An 18,502-nucleotide genomic window follows, 5' to 3' on the forward strand; every position below is an offset into this window, starting at 1 on the left:
CAACGTTGTAATGGGTCTCGAACCCATTTCTGTACTTATGCGCGGCACGCCGCAAAACCCCGATTCTTGCCGCTTTTGCCGCGCGCGGCATGACGCGTTGCTGCGCGATTTTGACGCGCGTCTTTGCCGCGCGTTTTTGCCGCTAGCGTGGCCGTACCCTTAGGCAGGCGACGTTCCAATTTGACCTACCGAGGATGCGAGCGCCATCTTGACACCATTTTCGCAAGTAAACTACCCGAGCGCGCAGGTGTAGCTGTGGTAGAAATGCTGGAAAAGGGGTCTATATGTTTCCTCGTAACAGAATTATGTTTTCTCGTACATTCAAATTACAATCCGGCGCCACCATGTCTGCAGGTTGTGGTTAAGTCGTCTTTTACTGTTTTTGTAACGGATTTCACTGCGAGAAATTCAACTTTTCTTCACCAAAACCTTGCACCTTGTGGAGGGCCTGCGCGGTTGGGGTGGTTCGGGATCATTTTCTCCGTCATGGAAGCCGACATTGCACGCCGGCGCCGACGCCGTATTTTCTGCGACACGGGGCACTTAACGCTATCGCGTTAAAAACTTTGTCACTCGATTCAATTGCCTGGCCAAATCCAAGCATAAGAACGGCAGGTGCAAAGAGAGGAAGAAGGAGAGACATACAGAGCGCGAGAGTAATAAATAAATAAATGAATAAATAAAATAAACTTTCTTGGCGAGGCGGGATTCGAACCCGGGTACCCACGGTCTGAAGGCGAGCGTCATTACCACTAGGCTATACACTAGGCTATAAACCCACGCTTGTAGACCGTGCATTTATGGGAACCATATAATTGTGTTGTACCAACGATTGTAACAGAACTTGCTAGGGGCGAGAGAAAAAGAAAATGAAAATGAAAGCGAGAGAGACATTTAAAGAAACAGAGCGAACAAAAGAAAAACGCTGATAGAAAGAGAAAGACAGAAAGAAATGACAAATGAAACACTGCAAATGAAAAAAATTAACGTGTTAGAAATGGTGTCGAAGAGACGCTGCGCGTTAATAACAAGCCGACTGAAGCTGCGGCTCTGTAGCCGGCTTTAAGCCAACAGTAATAAAAGGTTCCAATAGATGGCGCGAGAGCAGGGCGAACGCTGGAAATTTAAATTGAATTCAGCAAAACCTTCATTGCATCCACCATGGGAGGAGTGAGAGGGGAAGGGAAGAACGTGAGGTGTGGGAGGGAGGAGAAGAGAGGGTGGTACTTATCAGGGGTGGCAGAAGCTTATCGTCTTTCGACGTCATTTACAGCGAAGCAAGCAGATATGCGTCCAATTATTTATTATTGCGATAGCAATTATATGAACATTCCAAGCGGATTTCTGCCGTCGGCGTCTCCGTTGCCATCGCCGTAGGGTTCCGTATAGACCTACACTATGTTTGTAAACAGCGGTAGGCACCGTCGATATATTTTAGCCCCTATAGCGACGTCGCGTAGGCTCCGCCCACGTTCCTTGCCCCCGCTTGCACGCGAGGACGACACTTTTTTTTTAGTGGGATGGGGCTGGAGGGTGCTAAAACCACGATTTCATTATGAAGCACACGGTAGTGGGGGCGCCGGATGAATTTTGACTACGTGAGGTTCTTTAACGTGCACCTAGGGAAACCTTCTTGCATTTCGCCTCCATCGGAATACGGCCGAACGAGACGGTAGGCCCAGCTCGCTGACCGCCGCAGTGACGGCCGACAGCGCTTGCGATCTGGCCTGCAGCTCATCATAGTGCGCTCATCTTTGACAACACGATTAACGTGGGCTTAAATGAATTGGTGCGAATAGCAAATGGTGTCTTTGGTGCGATTAACAAATGAAACGTACTATAATTGCAAGCCAGCCTTGCCGCCTCGCTGAGACGGCCAGTGCTTGGGTTTCCGTCCGCGAGACGAAATGCCGTCGGATCGTTGCTCCCGATCGCGCCAGTGGTTTAGTACTGGGCGCTGCTTTACGAAATAACACGGGTAAATTCGAGATATTTTTTCTATTAAGAACTATTTCATGTTAAAGACAAGCTGTAGTCGATTTCTACGTCGCCGTGAGCGGCGACAGAAGCGATCGCCTCGGTGATGGGACGGCGAGGTACCGTCCCGACGGCAACGCCGGTTGTGAGGACCGCGCAGTCTGACCTGTAGGCCGCGGCCGTCCGATCGCTCCAACTCTGCATTAACACTGTACATTTTATTTCGCGCTCAAAATTTAATTGACACGCGTTTAGGCGCGTTTATGACATCCAAACTGCAATTAACGCAGCTATGACTGTGCTGCCTGCGTATGTGATCGTGTGATAGGACATCTACACTGCAAGTGGCGCAATTCTTTGAGTTAAAAATAAATTTGAATGTGACGTGTATTGTGGGGCATCTCGACCTACATTCACTCGACCTACATTCAAGGCTAATCCTAGTCTAGATTTATCACAGTGTGGCAAGAAATTGTAATGACGCGCTAATAACGACCCTAAGATCATAGGTTGGCTCAAGCATGCCACTCAGAATAAAAGAGAAGCTTAACGGTTACGAAATGTTTTGCGGGCAATGGATGATCATTGCGCACAAAACATGGTATGATGGTATGAGAATCCAACTTTCGCTTTTGACCGCGGCGGCCCATTGCTTGCGACGGTTTTCATCAACAGGAAACCTATGAAAACTTTAGCCTCTTGCGTATTTCGACGCAACTCAGCACGTCGATACTGCATTTCCTTCGTTGTAAGATCATAGAATAAAGACCTGACACACGGAACCGCACAATCAACCGCGAAACCCAGCGGTTACTGTAGTCTATAGGCGCGACACGGGCGGCCGCTCGGCGGCGCCGAGCCGTCCGATTAAATTCGATGACAGCGCCACTGCATTCTCATGACGTAGCGCCGTGGTGTAGGTCTATAAACTCCAAGGGCGATAAAATGGTAGCCGCGCGCCGTATGGTGTATGTGCGAGTGAAAGCGCGTGAGGGGCGCGCGTTTTCAAGAAGAGCAAACGCACGGCAGAGACCAAGCGCGATGTCTTCCGTCGCGCGAAAGATCGTGGGGGGCATGGGAGGGAAGCGAGGGGGCGGCGTTGTGCTGCGGCACCAACTGCGTATTTTGCCGCTGGGCGCAAGGGGAACTGGCGACTCAGTCTCGCGCGCGAAAGGAGGCAAGTGGGAAGACAGTGTGGGGGGGGGGGGGGGGGGGTGCGGCTTCTACTCTGCCAGCAACTGCGTACTTGTACTTTGCGCGGCTGCGGGTGGTCGCACGCGCCGTATCTGGGAAGCGATCTGCAAACGGCTCCTACCTTTGTGCGCGCTGTGCGTTCGTCGCTCAGCTTCCGTTGAAGTGACGGACCGCGCCATGGTCACTTCGCTCTCTGCTGTTGCGCGCTTGCTCACGCGAGCGTTTTGACAGCGAGTGTCTGCGGTCCTCGAGAGTGATCTGTTCATGTTTGCTTGTGCGCGCTGACACCATGATTGTTAATTCACCTATTGAGCGAATGTGTCCAACTAAATACGACCGATATAACTACTACACTTACTCCGTATATTTGTCTACCAATTTGCTATCGCAATTGATGCTTCGCCTTTCGGACGAAACTGCGACTTCTTTCATTCAGAAGGGGCCACCCCATCCATGTTAGATCTTCTGCTCTTCTAGGGCAGCTCTCCAGAGTTTACTTTCTGCACTACGTTATGGGTCACATGAGCAGCTCCTCACAGAGATCAGACAAGTCCACCATCGAGTATTTGACGAAGGACACGATATAATGCATCAATGGTTGCCTAGTCGCTGTGGTATACATGGAACTGATCAAGTGGACGCAGCTGCCCGATCTGCCCATGACGGCGTCAACAGTATTGACATTCCTCTTTCGAAAGCCGACGCAGCGAAGAAACTTTTCGCGGAACCTAACGTTAGATCAGTGGAATTCATCCGACTTCACAAGCGCACGCCTTCATACCATGGGCTCTAATCTACAGCTACGTATTTCATCCGGCCTGCGACAACGTGAATGCACCCTTCTAGCCCGTCTATGGCTAAGAGTAGCGTTTTAAAATACGTACTCATTTGTGATTTCAATAATCAATAGCCCATTTTGCGACCTCTGTGGGTGCCATGTGGTGCACCTTTGCGCACCTTTCGAGTGCCCTTGTTTCAACCCGCAAAGAGCAGAGCTCTAAGCCACGCTAGACCAGCTTGACAAGGACCAACTTGCGGAAAGTAAAATTCTTGGACACTGGCCTACACGGATATCCGTGTGAGCCGCTATAAAGGCGCTGCTGCCTTACTTTAAGGGCCCCTCAACTTGCCATTTCGCACTGACAAGCGCTGTGCATAGAATACGCACTAACGACCGTGCCTGCAAAGTATTAAACCTCTACGTGTTGCGAAAAGACCTTAAATTTCAAACCAAACGCCCAGCTCGAGAGTCGACGTCAATAGCGCAAGTGCGCCTACGTAGTTTGCCGTGCTATGACGTCACTCATAGTGGCACGTTACTTTGAGAACTATTCAATGCAACAGCACTTATTTGTTTGATATATTGCTTCAATAGACGAATTAAGCTTGAGAGAAATAATAAAATCGACAAACCGAATGTCTGCATGTTTTACTTCGTATTGTAGCAAGAAAGATGTAGTTCCGTCTCGTCTGCTTGTTCCCATGTTGTTCAGTCACGCCCGTAGAGAGCGAAACTGTCATTTTCACCGTGTTCCAGCGCGCGATCATGCTCTGTGATCCGCTTCCGTCTGCCTCAGTGTTCGTGTAGCACTGACTTATACTGCTAGTCAGGTGTGCTCGTGCACAGTACGCAAAATCGAGCGCTGCGCAACGCAAGACAAGCGCAAGAGTTTGCGCGTGAGACCGTCAGCGGAAGTGCGCCGCGCAGCAAAAAAACAGGAAAACGAAAGAAAGAAAGCGGGGCCCGTGACGTATGCGTCACGCCATCCTCCAGCTCCGGTATGGGAGAACGAATGGAACGAATTTCGCTTGCGGTTGCTAGACCTCTTGAAATCATGGGTTCGCGCCACTGAAATATTTATATTATCTCGGCTATTAATGAACCAATTTGAAAAAGTGTTGTGGTAGAACGGTCACTAGAGCGCACTTAACAACTTTCAGTGTATAACCAAAATTTTGCTATGTGACCTGGTGAGTGGCGCTTTAAAGGATACCGGACTTTGATACAAGTTTTAACTGTGCACTGTGTGACGTTGAGTGTATTAGTTCGACATTGGTACTATGTGCCACTGTGTAAGGCCTTCGCAGACTGTGTGGTAGCGTCAGCAGAGACACTTCTGTATAGTTTTCTTCTGTTTCTATCATATTTCATGCCCCTTTCCCCCTTCCCCCGTACAGGGTAGCCAACCGGAGGTGTCTTCTGGTTAACCTTTCTGTATTCTTTTGCTTTTATCCCGCTCTCTCTTTTGGTGAATTAAGCGAGGTATGCGGTTTGTATTTAGTGAAAATAAGGGAAAGGTTATTGGTAATTTGTAGGCAAAGTTGAAAGTGCGTGTGTCAACAGCGGCTTTTCCAGTAAATTACGTGTACAAGGACCTGGGAGCGTTATGAGTATGTTTCACGATTGACGCAGAATTTAGCCCGCTGTCCTGGGAGAACTCTACCTGCTACCGAGATCACGTTTCCTGAAAAGAAAGAGAGGGTGGGGGCATTATAACCAATGCGCGTTTGTTGTTAAATGTTTGTGCATGAAGTAAAGCCTTTGTAAAAAATGCCTTCAAGTCACGCCGAGTTCATGTTTGTTGAAAATTAGGGGGAATTTCCTGTGAAATGTGTGGGATATCTTAATATTTATGGAATAAGTAGGAATTTCACAAATAGATACTTAACCTTCGATTTCTCCTTATTGTCATGCCTTATACGAGGCTTCAGTGGTGTCCTCTGTGAACTAAGCGACTCATTTTGATTATAATTTGTGGAAATAAGGAGCAGCTCATGTGTGATGTGTAGGAAAATTTCGAATTGTATTGAGTTATTACAAACTTCGCAGTAAATCACGTATTCATGTGTTCCGAGGCGTTATGATGATGAACAGTAGTCTAACAAGAAATGTCGCTTTAAGCCCACAAGTACATTATAAGTGTGTTTTATGAACGTCGTAAAATTTAGGTAGTACGTGGAACCGTACCAGCCGCCGAGGTCAAATTTGGGGAAAATGGTGGTGACATTATGGCTGATGTGCACTCGAAGGTAAGTATGTACGGGTGAAGTAGGACCTTTGCTAAGAAAAAAGCATAATTGAGCAAGTGCTTCCAACCGTTATATGTGGGCAACGTGTTAATCGTGGGTCAACGGTGAAGTATTTACGGCAACGTTTTTAAGTGTGTGGTTTGATTCCAGGCAACCGAATTTCTTAGTGCATGTGCTCGAAAAAAAAAAAAAAAACAGCTTCGCTGAAACAAGGGTTGTGTTTCTGCAAGGGCGCATAGGTCACAGAGGGTGCTTTCTTTCTTTTTGCTTCACGCCGCCTTACACTGTAGACGATAAGAAGTAATGGTCACACGTTTCAATCAAGTATCCGTTACGCATATTCTAGTCGCGCACGGACTGGTATTTCTCAACATGTGGTTTTTTCGACCGCTTTTTTATGTAGCCGTCCACTTACCAGTTCACCATGGTAGTATCGAGCAAAAATTGTACGCGGTTGTTCCTGATAGTTAACGAATCATGGCTATTTTGGAAAAAAAAGAAAAAAAAAACACCGCATATCCACGGGGTGAATGATGATGAGTGGGCGAAGCTCCGGAGGGAATCATCGGTAAACCGTGAATCTTCCGTGTTATTCGCCCAGTCTCGCCGCACTAAATCGAACGATTGACTTCCACCAATGACACGCGCCATATGTGACATCATTCCTATTTTATAACAGCGCCCTTCAATATAATTGCACCATCTCCCGCTTAAGGGGACGCTAGCACAAACGCGTTAGAAACGTGCAGTACTCTCTAGTAAGGGGGAGAGGCCACAGCGTGTTACGCAGCCGTTTACACATGCCGGAGCGTGCACCGCGTTTGTCGACGCCATCAGCGTTTATGAATACGGGGGTAAGGCGGAGAGGCCACAGCGTCTTACACCAGCTTCTTACACGGGCCGTAACGCGCTAGCAAAAACGCGTTAGAAACGCGCAGTCTTTCGTTAATGTTGGGTATTTATTGCCATCGTGGTGCGTGCGTCCATGTGCGCTTCGTGGCGTATAGTGGTTAGCGCCGCGCGTTCTGAAGCGAGGGGTCCCTGGTTCGATTCCGCTACGGACACAACTTTCGGAATTTTTTTTAACACGAAAGTGTTTTATGCCGGGGTCCACCAAGACTTCACTGACGTATTTCCGTCACGGAAATACGTCAGCTTACAATGTACACGAACATAATACAAAGAAAGAAACCAGAAGAAAAAGTTCCACAAACATGCAAAATTTGGAAATCGAACCCACGACCTCTCGGTCCGCGACGATAGATCGCCGAGCGTTTAACCCATTGCGCCACAAACGCATTTGCAGATAGCCACACAGACGCGCCTTATATATCTAACACTCCTCCGTGTACCCGCGCTCTTGCTCGGGGCGGTGCCGCCGCCTACGAGCAGAAAAGAGAAGTACTGCATTATGACACTAACGCGCACCGACAGTGAACGCTTCGGTGGTCTCAGCACTACGACGCCTCGATGCCAGCATTCGAAGGGACGCTGGCATCAAGAAGCACTACCGGTGGTGGCGTTCACCGTACTCAGCACAGCGGAGCGTGGCCTCCGCAATTAGCTCTGAAAATGTTTCTGAAGTTGATCGCGGAGGCTGCAATTACGACGCGCTGTACGCGCTGATTTGACTCGGTGACGATTCAGTTACGTGCTTTGTCTTGCGCGTTGTATTAGTGTGTCAGTTACGTGCTTCGTCTTTCGCGTTGTGCTAGCGTGTGCAGCGTAGTGCAGCTTCCATATGCACGACGGTTGCTCATGGTCATCGACGTTGGTAGTCGTGATGGAGGAGACGTGCCACCAGGCGTCAGCGTGGGTGCATCAACGCCTAAGGGCGCTTTAGCCACAAAACACCAATAGACATTATATATCAATGTGCAATAAACATTACACTACTTCTGTGAAGACACGTTTCACTTTCGTGTTCTATACCGATTCGTATATAAGAGGGATCAACCACATTTTTTTCTCATAAAAGTAGACGTGGCTACCTACTACTACGACGACGACTACTACTACGACGACGACGACTTCTACTACATACTACAGAGGAGGGACAGACCCACACCCTAAGGAGCTTCGCCCCTAAAAGAAAGGAAACTTGAAGCGAGCCGTTTTCAAACTTGTGGGATGTTGCTTGCCAAAGCCATGACCTGATTATGAGGCATGCCGTAGTGTGCGGTCCGGATTAAATTTTACCGCCTGAGGTTTTTTAACGCGCAATGAATGCGCAGTACATGAGTGTTCTTGCATTTCGCCCCCATAGCAATGCTGCCGCCGCGACCGGGATCGAACCTGTGACCTTGTGCTCAGCCGAGCAACGCCACAAGGCTGTTTCAGATGGCGCGATTTTCGTCGCTTCCCAAGTGCCATTTTGATCGCATGCAACGAAAATCTCAATTATACTCGTCGTACCGATCGCCGCTATTGCTGGCAATTTTTTTGACGCCAGAACCAAAAAAGGAAAGAGTGGAGAAGGTCTGTCGAAATTGCGCCGAGAATAATTTCGTGGTTTGTTTTAGTTGTGACACTATGGTGGTAGTTGGGAAATGCCATCTGTCGTTCAACAAATCTAGAAGACTGAAAGTAATTGTGAGGAGCCTTGGATTTTCGAAAAGGGTACGTTAGTTCTATCAGGACCAACATGCGAACGGGACAAATAAACACTCGTACTTCGCGTTCCATTCTCTCGTTTCTATGCGCCTTTTGGCAGACTACGCCTGAAATGTGTATTTTCGCGTTGGATTCATGTGCTGATAGATGGTGATAGTCCGCACCTTTGAGTACGTTACAAGTTATTCAGACACACTGCGAGTTGCCGAGGCGTCCCCTTCGAGAAGAAATGGCCTTCGGATTTCGTCGCAATTTTCTGATTTGTTGCGGACAGACTACTCGCGATACAAAAACGCCGCTAGCGTGGTATTCTTTGTACGGTCGTGTGTATTATGAATAAATCACACTTACAAAGCACCTTAAAGTACTGTAACCTTAACCAAATCAAGGACAGATGGCATGACAAGATTGTACCCGAATTTTCAATGTTGCACTTCACGTATGAACATATAGTACTCGGATTCTGTTCAGATCGCCTATCACGCGTAATTTTCCCGGTGGCTTTAACGTGCCTATAAAAGGTTTTGTTACATCTGCTGTGAGGTGCTACTGGTGGTTAAAGCTCACATATACCATACGTGCACACTATATCGCAGTGCATCTTCTAGAGTTGCATACTTAACGCTGCGACCCGGAATAAACACTACCACCAATTTATTTTGAAGCGTGTGTACACGATAAGTACCACTTGAACAGTTTTATCTACTTAATATTATAGAGCATTCTTTTGCTGCGCAGAAGTTAATAAACTTACAATATTTTGCTGACCACATATCGTTGTAGCATCTATGTTATGTCGGTTTAAGAGGCAATTACTACCGTTTTACAAGCGCCAACGTCTACAGATACAATAATATATGTTTTGCATTCCTGTAAATTTATTATTGTACGTCTGACCACACCGACGTAACGACTTCACAGGAGCCGATTGCTACAAAACTTCGAACAGCTATGAACACCCGCCACGTCTTCTCGTACTGAATTTCAATAACCGGTCCTGTTGGGCACTCCAAAATAAACCTAAAACATCAGACGGCTTGATTAAGGTTAAAATACGCTTTATTATTTGCTTCTATTAAAGAAAGGTCAACACTATCATGACGTACAGGTTACCGCACTACATTTAAAAATTTGTTCGGCGTGTCGAACAAGCGCTGGCAGCCAGCAACCCTGGTAGTTAACCAGCAGAACCGAAGAAACGTGAAAAGGGTTCTCCAAAAATCGCATTGTGACGCGTGGCGCAACTGCAATCTTTTTTTTTTTCGTTGCAGTCCCAGTATGTCAAACACCCTATAGTCATTGAGCTACAGCAGTGAGTAAATGAGCTTTTTTCAATCTAACAGCATGTGTCTCTGTATTCCAACGTAAATGTATTTCTTTTACTGGTGGGAGAAATATTATTGTAAACTATATAGCATGCAGTGCCCGAGAAATATTTTTAATATAAGATACGTGGAGAGGTAGGCCTGAGGAGATCAGTATGGTGCGCGTGGTAAGTTGAATTACTCGTAGTATAACGAGTAGCAAAATACAGCATATTTTACAGTCAGCAACTCGACACAAACTCAACGTTATTTCTTTCTTTTTGATGATGATAACTGAGCGCCACGTCCATCAGGCTCGGTTGCTGTAATTGGCAAGCAACCTTTTACCACTTTGCCCATTGTCCGACTGTCCTGTGAAATATTTAATGCCAAATACTTTGTTTATGCATAGCCGAGATATTCACCCATGCACACAAACTTCTACTGAATTGAAGCGTGCGGAGAAATCCTTGACTATACAAAGGAACATACCACCGTTGCCTTCCTCGGGTGTACTGTCAAGCTGTTGCGGAGCGTTTGGCTCATCTTCAGCATTTGCACCACCTAAGTCTTCCAATACAGCTAGCAGCACCAACACACAGAGAAGCGCACGCCTGGAACGTGGCTCCATCGCTGGAACTTTGAAAGAGCGACTGCCGGCTGCCGTGCGAACATGCAGTCGATGCCCACGGGATATCAGCGAGGGTCCCTTATCAGGCCGGTGTTTTACGTGTCTACGGCTGCCAGCATGAAAATAACGTTGCTTCGTATCGCTGATTAGGTTCAGCCTTCCCACCTGCGTCACACCTGAGAACTCCTCGCTTAAAATAGCGTTTTTTTTTTTGCTTTTTTTCCCCCATCTCTCGATCATGTGGAAAAAACGTCCAAGTCACCGTATTGTCTGTTGTCCTCTTTTCAAATGTTTCGATAGTAAACAGATATGAAGAACAGATGGGAATAATGACGCATGGATGCTGTACTTTGTTTGCGATGTGCAGTTACCTTGTACACTGGTATTTCGCTATTTCATGTATCTATATTTCCCTTTGCAACAAATTGCATCACGCTGTTTATTACCCAGACTGTGGTTAGGCACCTGAGTGGAAATAGATTTTACATGCGTAGAATATGTTACCTGAATATACTGACCATTCATTACTTTTCTTGGCACAAAGCTGCTCATACTATCTTTTTATTGCAATAGCAATTATATGGACACTACAGCCCCATTTCCGCCGTCGTCGCCGCCTTTGCAGGGAAGTTCCTTATAAAGTCCAAGTGCGATAACATCGTTGCCGCGCGCCGTAGGCTGTACGTGCCAGTGAAAGCGTGCGAGGGTGAGTCTACGATGGTGCCTCAATCTCGCGCGAGCAAGGGGGGAAAGCGGGGAGGTAGCGCACCGTCTTCCATCGCGGGCGAGGCAGCAGGCGGTGGGGGTTCTACTCAGACAGCGGCTGCATATGGCGCGGCCGCGCAGGCCCCATCTTGAAAGCGATATGCGATGAGGACAAAGTGCGCCAAGTACAGATAGCTTCGTGTGAGCTATGTTATCGCCGCCTAGTTCGCGTTGAAGCGAGAGGCAGCCCGAAAGTAAATTCTCTCGCTGCAACTGCCGCGCTTCCTCATTCCAGCGTTATGACAGCGAGTGTGCGCGGCCATCGATTGAGATGCGTACATGTTTGCTTGTGCGGGCGTGAAACCATGCTTATTAATTTAGTTAGTCAGCGACTGCTTGCAAGTTTACACGGCCGATAAAAGTACTATCCTTACTTCTTATAGCCGTATAGACTTTTTATGTTCAGCAGATCCGAAATCAGGGTTTAAGCAAGTGATGTTTAATGTCGTTTTAGATTCTCAGTGAATTGGCCGCATAATCACAAACTAATGAAATAAAACAATCTTTTTTTCGTCAGCCATTTTGAGGTGACAAGCGCAGTACAAATAATGCACGCTAACGATCGTTTCATGCTAAGTATTACATCGCTACGCGCCGCGTAAAGAGCTGAAATTTCAAACCGAACGCTGTTTGCCCTTCTCGCAGGCGCCGCAATACAAGCTGGAGGGTAGAAATGTATGTGCAAATGCGTCTACGTACATGTGTCGGGGCTGTGACGTCGCTCATAGTGACACGTTACACTTAGAGAATCATTCAAGACAACATCTGTTATTTGTGCAATCTGCTGCTTCATTAGACAAATTAAAGTTTAGATAAATAAATAAAACGCACAAACTGAATGTCTGCGTGTTCTTGTTCTACTTCGCACCGCAGCAAGAGAGATGTACTTCCGTTTCGTCAGGCTTGTTCCCGCGTCGTGCAGTCGCGCGCACTGAGAGCGAAACTATGCGTTTTTGTGCCGTGTTCCAGCGCGCGACCATGCTCTGTGATCTGCTTGCGTCTGCCTCAATGTTCGTGCAGCACTGACTTATACCCCTAGTCGGCTGTTCTGGTGCACAGTACGCACAATCGTGAGCTGCGTCAAACAAGGCAAAGGGAACAGCTCGTTGTCGAGGCTGTCATTGGAAGTGGCCGCGCAGCAAAAAAGCGAAAAAAAAAAAGAAGCGGGGCCCGTGACTTATGCGTCACGCGATTCTCCGGCTCCGGAATGGAAGAACGCAGGGAAAGAATTTCCCTTGCGGAGGTTAGACCGGGCAAGTGGAGAGAGTGTCTCTCTTGGCAGTGGTGCTCGCCTCCTGAAATCATGGGTTTACGGCAATGAAATATTTCTATCTCGGCTATGATTCAACCAATTTAAAAAATCCTTTTGGTTGAACGTTCCATAGAGGGCACGTAACAACTTCCAGCGTTTAACCAAAACTTACTACGTGGCCTGATGAGGGGCCCTTTAAGCATAACCTACAGACATCAATTCTCTTTTTCTTTCTTTTTTTTAGGTGGACGCTTACGCAGAAAGATAAAAAAAGAGCAAGCTGTACCAGACTTCTGCCTGCGGGAAGTAAACGGGGCAGGTATTTGCGAAATTCCATTTTTTCTGAATGGAATGTCGAAATACTATTAAATGCGAAGCATTTCTTGCCGGCGGCTCTGTCCGTCGCTCCCGCGTCCCACACCCTCACAGCGCATGCGCGTCCCCTCCCCCTGTCACTCCTCTCCTACGCTCCCACCCTTTCTCTCCTCTAAGAATCCTGCACGGAGTGGCGCCCGCGTCCCACACCCCCACAGCGCATGCGCGCCCCCTCCCCCTCTCTCTCCTCTCCTACGCTCCCCCATTTCTTTCCTCTAGGAATCCTCTACGGAGCGGCGCCCGCGTGTCACACCTCCACAGCGCATGCGCGTCCCCTCCCCTCTCCTCTCCTACGCTCCCCCCCTTTCTCTCCTCTAGGAATCCGGAGCAGCGCGCACGACAGGTGGTGCGACAGCTGCATACTCCGCTGGGGGCGCCACGGTAGTTCCGCGGTATGAAAATGACGGAGCGCGCGCCTCATTCTCTCGCCTGTGCAGCGCCGCGATGAGCGCTCGGGCCGCTGCCGCGAAACCATCTCCCGCTCAAGCTAACCATCTCCCCGCGGCTTCGCATCCACACATGGTTCCCTTTAGCGGGAGATGGAGTAATTTTTTTCTTTGGCTTGTAAATCTACGGCACGTTAATGAAATATGGTCAATGGTGTGAGGTTCTTTGCAGATATGGCATAAAGGGGATGGCGCCGGACCAGACCTGCGTAAATAAAAATTGAATGATGAAATGCGGAAGCATAATTTTGAGAGGGCAATCTCCAGTTTACTTATGAGACACCTTTGATTGTCCCATGGGAGAAGCAGTTAGTTAAAGTCTGTTATTTGAATTCTGTTGTGCAGAGCCTTGTAACAGGAAAACAAATTTCGCAATATAGCCGTGGTTATATAAGCAGAAGTTGGCACAAGAGACATGACCGGTCCATGTAGGGATGTACGCGCATGTGCCCCCCCCCCCCCCCCATATTATTGAAACACAAGCAATTAGCGACATGGCACGTATATCATGAGCACCAGAAGTGAGTTCAAGGCGATTAATTGTTTCATACATTAAAAAGTGGCTATGAGGATGAGGTGAGTGATGTACACCCCGACAAGGCATCGTTAACAATTACAGCTGTCAAAGAATTTACTGGAAGTTTTTGAAGAGCTGATGCAATTGCTAATAATTCTGCCTCAAATATGGTCGTCACTTCATAAATCAGGAAACCGTAATGAATAAGACCAGTATAGTGCTTCAGTAACAGTGCCTACAGCCGCTTTCACTTCACACATTGATGCATCCATCGCTATCACATACTGATTTTCCATTGTCGTAAACGATCTAATTACAAGCCGCTTAAATATCTACTGGGCAGGAGTTTTGCATTCGAAGAAAATATTTAATCAAACTCAATCTTCATAGTACGCGTATATATGGGCTCGTTCTGGCAATATGGTTCGTTGCTACATTGTTTCAATGATAATCGTATTAAAGTCGTTATTCATCTGAACGACTACGAAAGTAACGCATTTTTTCATCTGAACGACTACAAAAATAATGTATTTTTTTCTTGTAGCGTAAAATGTTTTGCCCTTCATTTTGTTGCAATGTAATTATTCAAATGCGTAACGTGTATTTAACTGTTTGCCGACTTAGAATAGGGCCATATGTCTTACAAATTAAATACTCATTCACGGGCTTTTTATTTTATTTCGTAGTGTCTCGCTGTGAAAGGAAAGCAAGCAATCGCGTAGAAGGGCGCTCTTTATATCCGCGCTTCTACCTTCTTATATAGAAGAGCGGTAGCTTCACAGAGGAGTGGTGTGTCATTAATGAAGGTAGACAGGTTCAAATCTCGAGTAGTGTGGGATGTTTATACTTATGGCACATTCGGCTGTTCATCTCGAGTGAGCTGTAGCGCAGGGGTGGTACGGTTTACACTCGACTGGTTGAAATGAAGCGCTCGGAACACTTTCTTGGTTCATCCAGAGCTTTTTCAGGCGTTTTACAACCACTTTCGAGATGGAGCGCGACTGAGATCGGACAGAATCACGATCATGTGGCTCCTCCCACTTCTCTGGGAGCAGCATGCGTTTGGGTGGGGCGCGCTTTTTCTGGCTTCGATCTCGAGAGCGATTTGATTCGCTGCGAACTGAACTGGAACGCGGCAGGAACAAGTTAAATGGGTCAATAGTTATCGTGCTTCCTAAAAAACAAACAATCCCTCTCTTTACCTCGTTGAAGCCCACATGACATATTCCAATGGTGCGAGAGAAAGAAGACGAACTGTGTGACTTCATACGCATAAATAGAAAGTCTGCTGGAGCTCACCCGTTCACTTACACAGGTGACTGGGTTTACCTTCGACAGCTGAAATGTAATGCAAAAAAAAAAAAAAAAACAGTAACCATTTTCTTACTGGAATGACTTCCAGAAACCCAATCCAAGTATCGCGTGCTTGTAATATTACCACGATTTCCATCAGGCTGACGGGCGATGCTTTTAGCCACGGCTGCTTAAGTGGTCGAGATGAAGGAGTGCTAGTGCAAAGGGCGCGGCCTCCATAGAGAGCACTCGAACTCAACGTCGCGATAACAGACCCGGGGCGACGCCTCTCGCCGGTATCCAACCGCCCGATCACGGCCTACGAGACATTTTGAGTAGCGGCGACGCCGATAACTACGCTGATATCTTATACCGCTAGTCTCGCCTCCGGCTAGAGAACATAACTTTGGCGCAGTTAAGGAACGAGCTACACTGTCCACCACGACTGGTTTGCGCTCTACACCCTATACCTACCTAGTCTTGCTAACTGAAGTAGCAATATTTCCAGTTCTTCAGAATCAGGAAAATAAGCTACGTTAGCGAGAGATACCGGCATAGGGGCGCTTGTGTAATCGCGACTTCTCCGTATTTCCTGGCGGCGAGCCAGCTTTTCGGTGTGTGATAACGGGGCACGCACGAGGAAACACTATGGCAGACAATGGGTTGATGCCACGAGGCATTTACATGGTTGCCACATAGATAATGACACTCCACGCGACGGGATTCCGGTAATGGGCATGTTCGCAAAATACTTTTGATTATAGTAACTGGACGTCCAGAGAGCTCGTCCTCGTCGTAGAAGGTGGCTGAAGTTCCGGGTTAATGATTGTGACTGAGCTGACAAGGCCGAATGACACCGAGCGTTAAACGGGCGTGGCTGCAAAGTAACCCCAGACTCCTAGGCAAGGAGAATCATGCAGAAAATAAGGGGAGCTTGACTCAGTCTTACCAGGTTTCAGTGTCTGTTGACGCTGAGCTAAGTAGCGCAGTGAAGCGGACGTATGGGCCGGCGCCCAGGGACGCTGCGAACGCTCAACATAATTTTTTTTTCTCGCTGAAAACAAAAATTATTTCTATTAAGCTTTCACAAATAAATCTCCTTTGTTTACTCTTCGAAATGAGCGGAAGCGTGCATTTTTACTTGAACAGCATCACCACACTGCTTGTGCTTGAACATTGGGCATTTCACATATTTTCCAATATTTGCGCCCCTTCCACTTCGAGACTACTCGGTCATCGGCTTCAGTACTTTTTGACACGCTTACTGCCAACTATACAGCCATGTCATATAGTTATATTGTGTCTGAAAACATTGTAGACATTAAAAAAAATAATCAAAATGGGCGCAGAATTGCCGTATTGCTTCACCACAAAGCACATCGTGAGACATAGTATTGGCCGCCAATGAGATAGAATAAGAAAGCTCCATTCACTTTCTAGCAAATAGCAGATATGTAAGGCGTTCCGTGTAGTATTGTATTTTTAGAGTATTTTTGACAACCTAATTTTCAACACTACGGCAACATTCAAATCACTGTAAGAGACCGAAAAAATATTTTCTTCCAAAACTACTTTACGAGGTCAATAGTGCACTAGCATGATCGTCCACAATTTTTTAGAATAGAATCAGAGAGGGTCGAGCGCAATTTCTGGGACGTTTGGCGCGGAATGACCACAGCTGGCGGCGTCTCGTATTACGTGAGCGTTGGAGCAGAAAACGGCAAATGGGCGTACGAGCCGGCCAGCTGCCCATTGCCTCGCGTGCTCTTAATTATATTTACCGAGTTGTTTTCACATTTCAATTAAAGAAGACACTTAATTTTCTTTATGTGGTCTCTTGCTAACATTCTCGACTGAGCGGGTACATAGTCTTTGTTGTCGTCATCTTTGTGCGCACAAAGATGACGACAGCAGTCGCAAGTCGGGTGTGGACACCTCTCAGTACTGAGAGATGTTCACACCCGACTTGCGAGTATACTCGTGTAGCTTACAGCTCACTGAAATTCAGTTTGTGCTTGCCTTTTTGTCCTCGTGTGTTCTGTCGTTTCTTTGTGTGTTGGTTGCACATGTTTAAATACCTCTGTTGCCTCAATAACTTAGTTTGCTAGTGAGCGGTGTTACTTCCCTCTTTGGTCATTCATGTAGAAAGTTGCACAGGTGAAACTAGTTGATATGTACCATGAAGCTGAGGTTTGAACTGTAAGCTGAAGAGTAGTGCCTTTGTAGAATAACAGATGCGTGGCTGAAGTTGTGCAGCATGTTCTGAAGCTCAAAGAACACGCTGCTAGGGGACAGGTCGCTTGTCTTAAGAAAGTCGAGTATTTATTCTTCACCTATATGACAAATTGCTTCTCAACAGCTTTTTTCTTTCTAAACAGTCCGTGCATGAACGGCAGGCGTTTTAATGAGAACACGTTTGGCCGGGTTAAACTTGTTGAATTGGTATGAAGCGCCGGTCACTGTCGCATTTCTTCATTAAGTGATGTTTAGTCAGCTCAGAGTCCCTTTGTCTCAATCATAAGAAATTGCGTAACCTCATTCTTAACGTTCGTAAAGTTCCGTGAAAGCTATTTCTCCCCTAGGAATCCTTGGTTAGGACAACGATCAATTACTGGCTTAAACATGAAACCTTAACCATGAAAATATTAAAAAAAGTAACCACTTCATGGCACTTCTACTATCGCTACAAAGTGTACTGTAGCACTCTGAATAGATTGTTAAAAAGAGCGAAAAGGAACTACTTTGAGATCGAAATTATCGCTTCTGCTTCTCATACAAATTAATGGCCCTATTCAACTCTTTTTATGAGAAAACCGAAAGGCTCACATGTAGGAAACATCACTCCAAAAGTTTTAATTCCGTCTTCCCCGGTGGACACTGCGAATGCGTTCAGAACATTGCCTGCTCCGTCTGCTTCCTCATGCAGGTAGACTTTCTTATTTCAATAAGTACTTTTACTTCCCCACAACACATAAGTACGTCCCATAATCATCTACACCAAGTCTGTAGAACGCAGGTCTCGACAACAATAAGACAAATTACATAAAATTGATTGCTGATCTTGCGAAGGCCTGTATAAGGGCCTTACTTTTTGAGATATTTGTT

General features: G+C 46.8%; 1 protein-coding gene across 1 annotated transcript in view; it reads right to left on the bottom strand.

Moving 5' to 3' along the window:
• The window catches only part of LOC119456284 (neurogenic locus notch homolog protein 1-like), a 183,577-nt gene extending 172,813 nt beyond the window's left edge, over positions 1 to 10,764 (bottom strand). The window contains exon 1 of the mRNA XM_049669689.1: positions 10,611 to 10,764. Within this exon, the coding sequence (XP_049525646.1) occupies positions 10,611 to 10,749 (139 nt within the window). The 5' untranslated portion in view covers positions 10,750 to 10,764. The remainder of the gene's footprint in view (positions 1 to 10,610) is intronic.
• Positions 10,765 to 18,502: the final 7,738 nt, after the last annotated feature.

Source organism: Dermacentor silvarum, chromosome 6, assembly GCF_013339745.2.
Source record: "Dermacentor silvarum isolate Dsil-2018 chromosome 6, BIME_Dsil_1.4, whole genome shotgun sequence".
NCBI classification, from domain to species: domain Eukaryota; kingdom Metazoa; phylum Arthropoda; class Arachnida; order Ixodida; family Ixodidae; genus Dermacentor; species Dermacentor silvarum.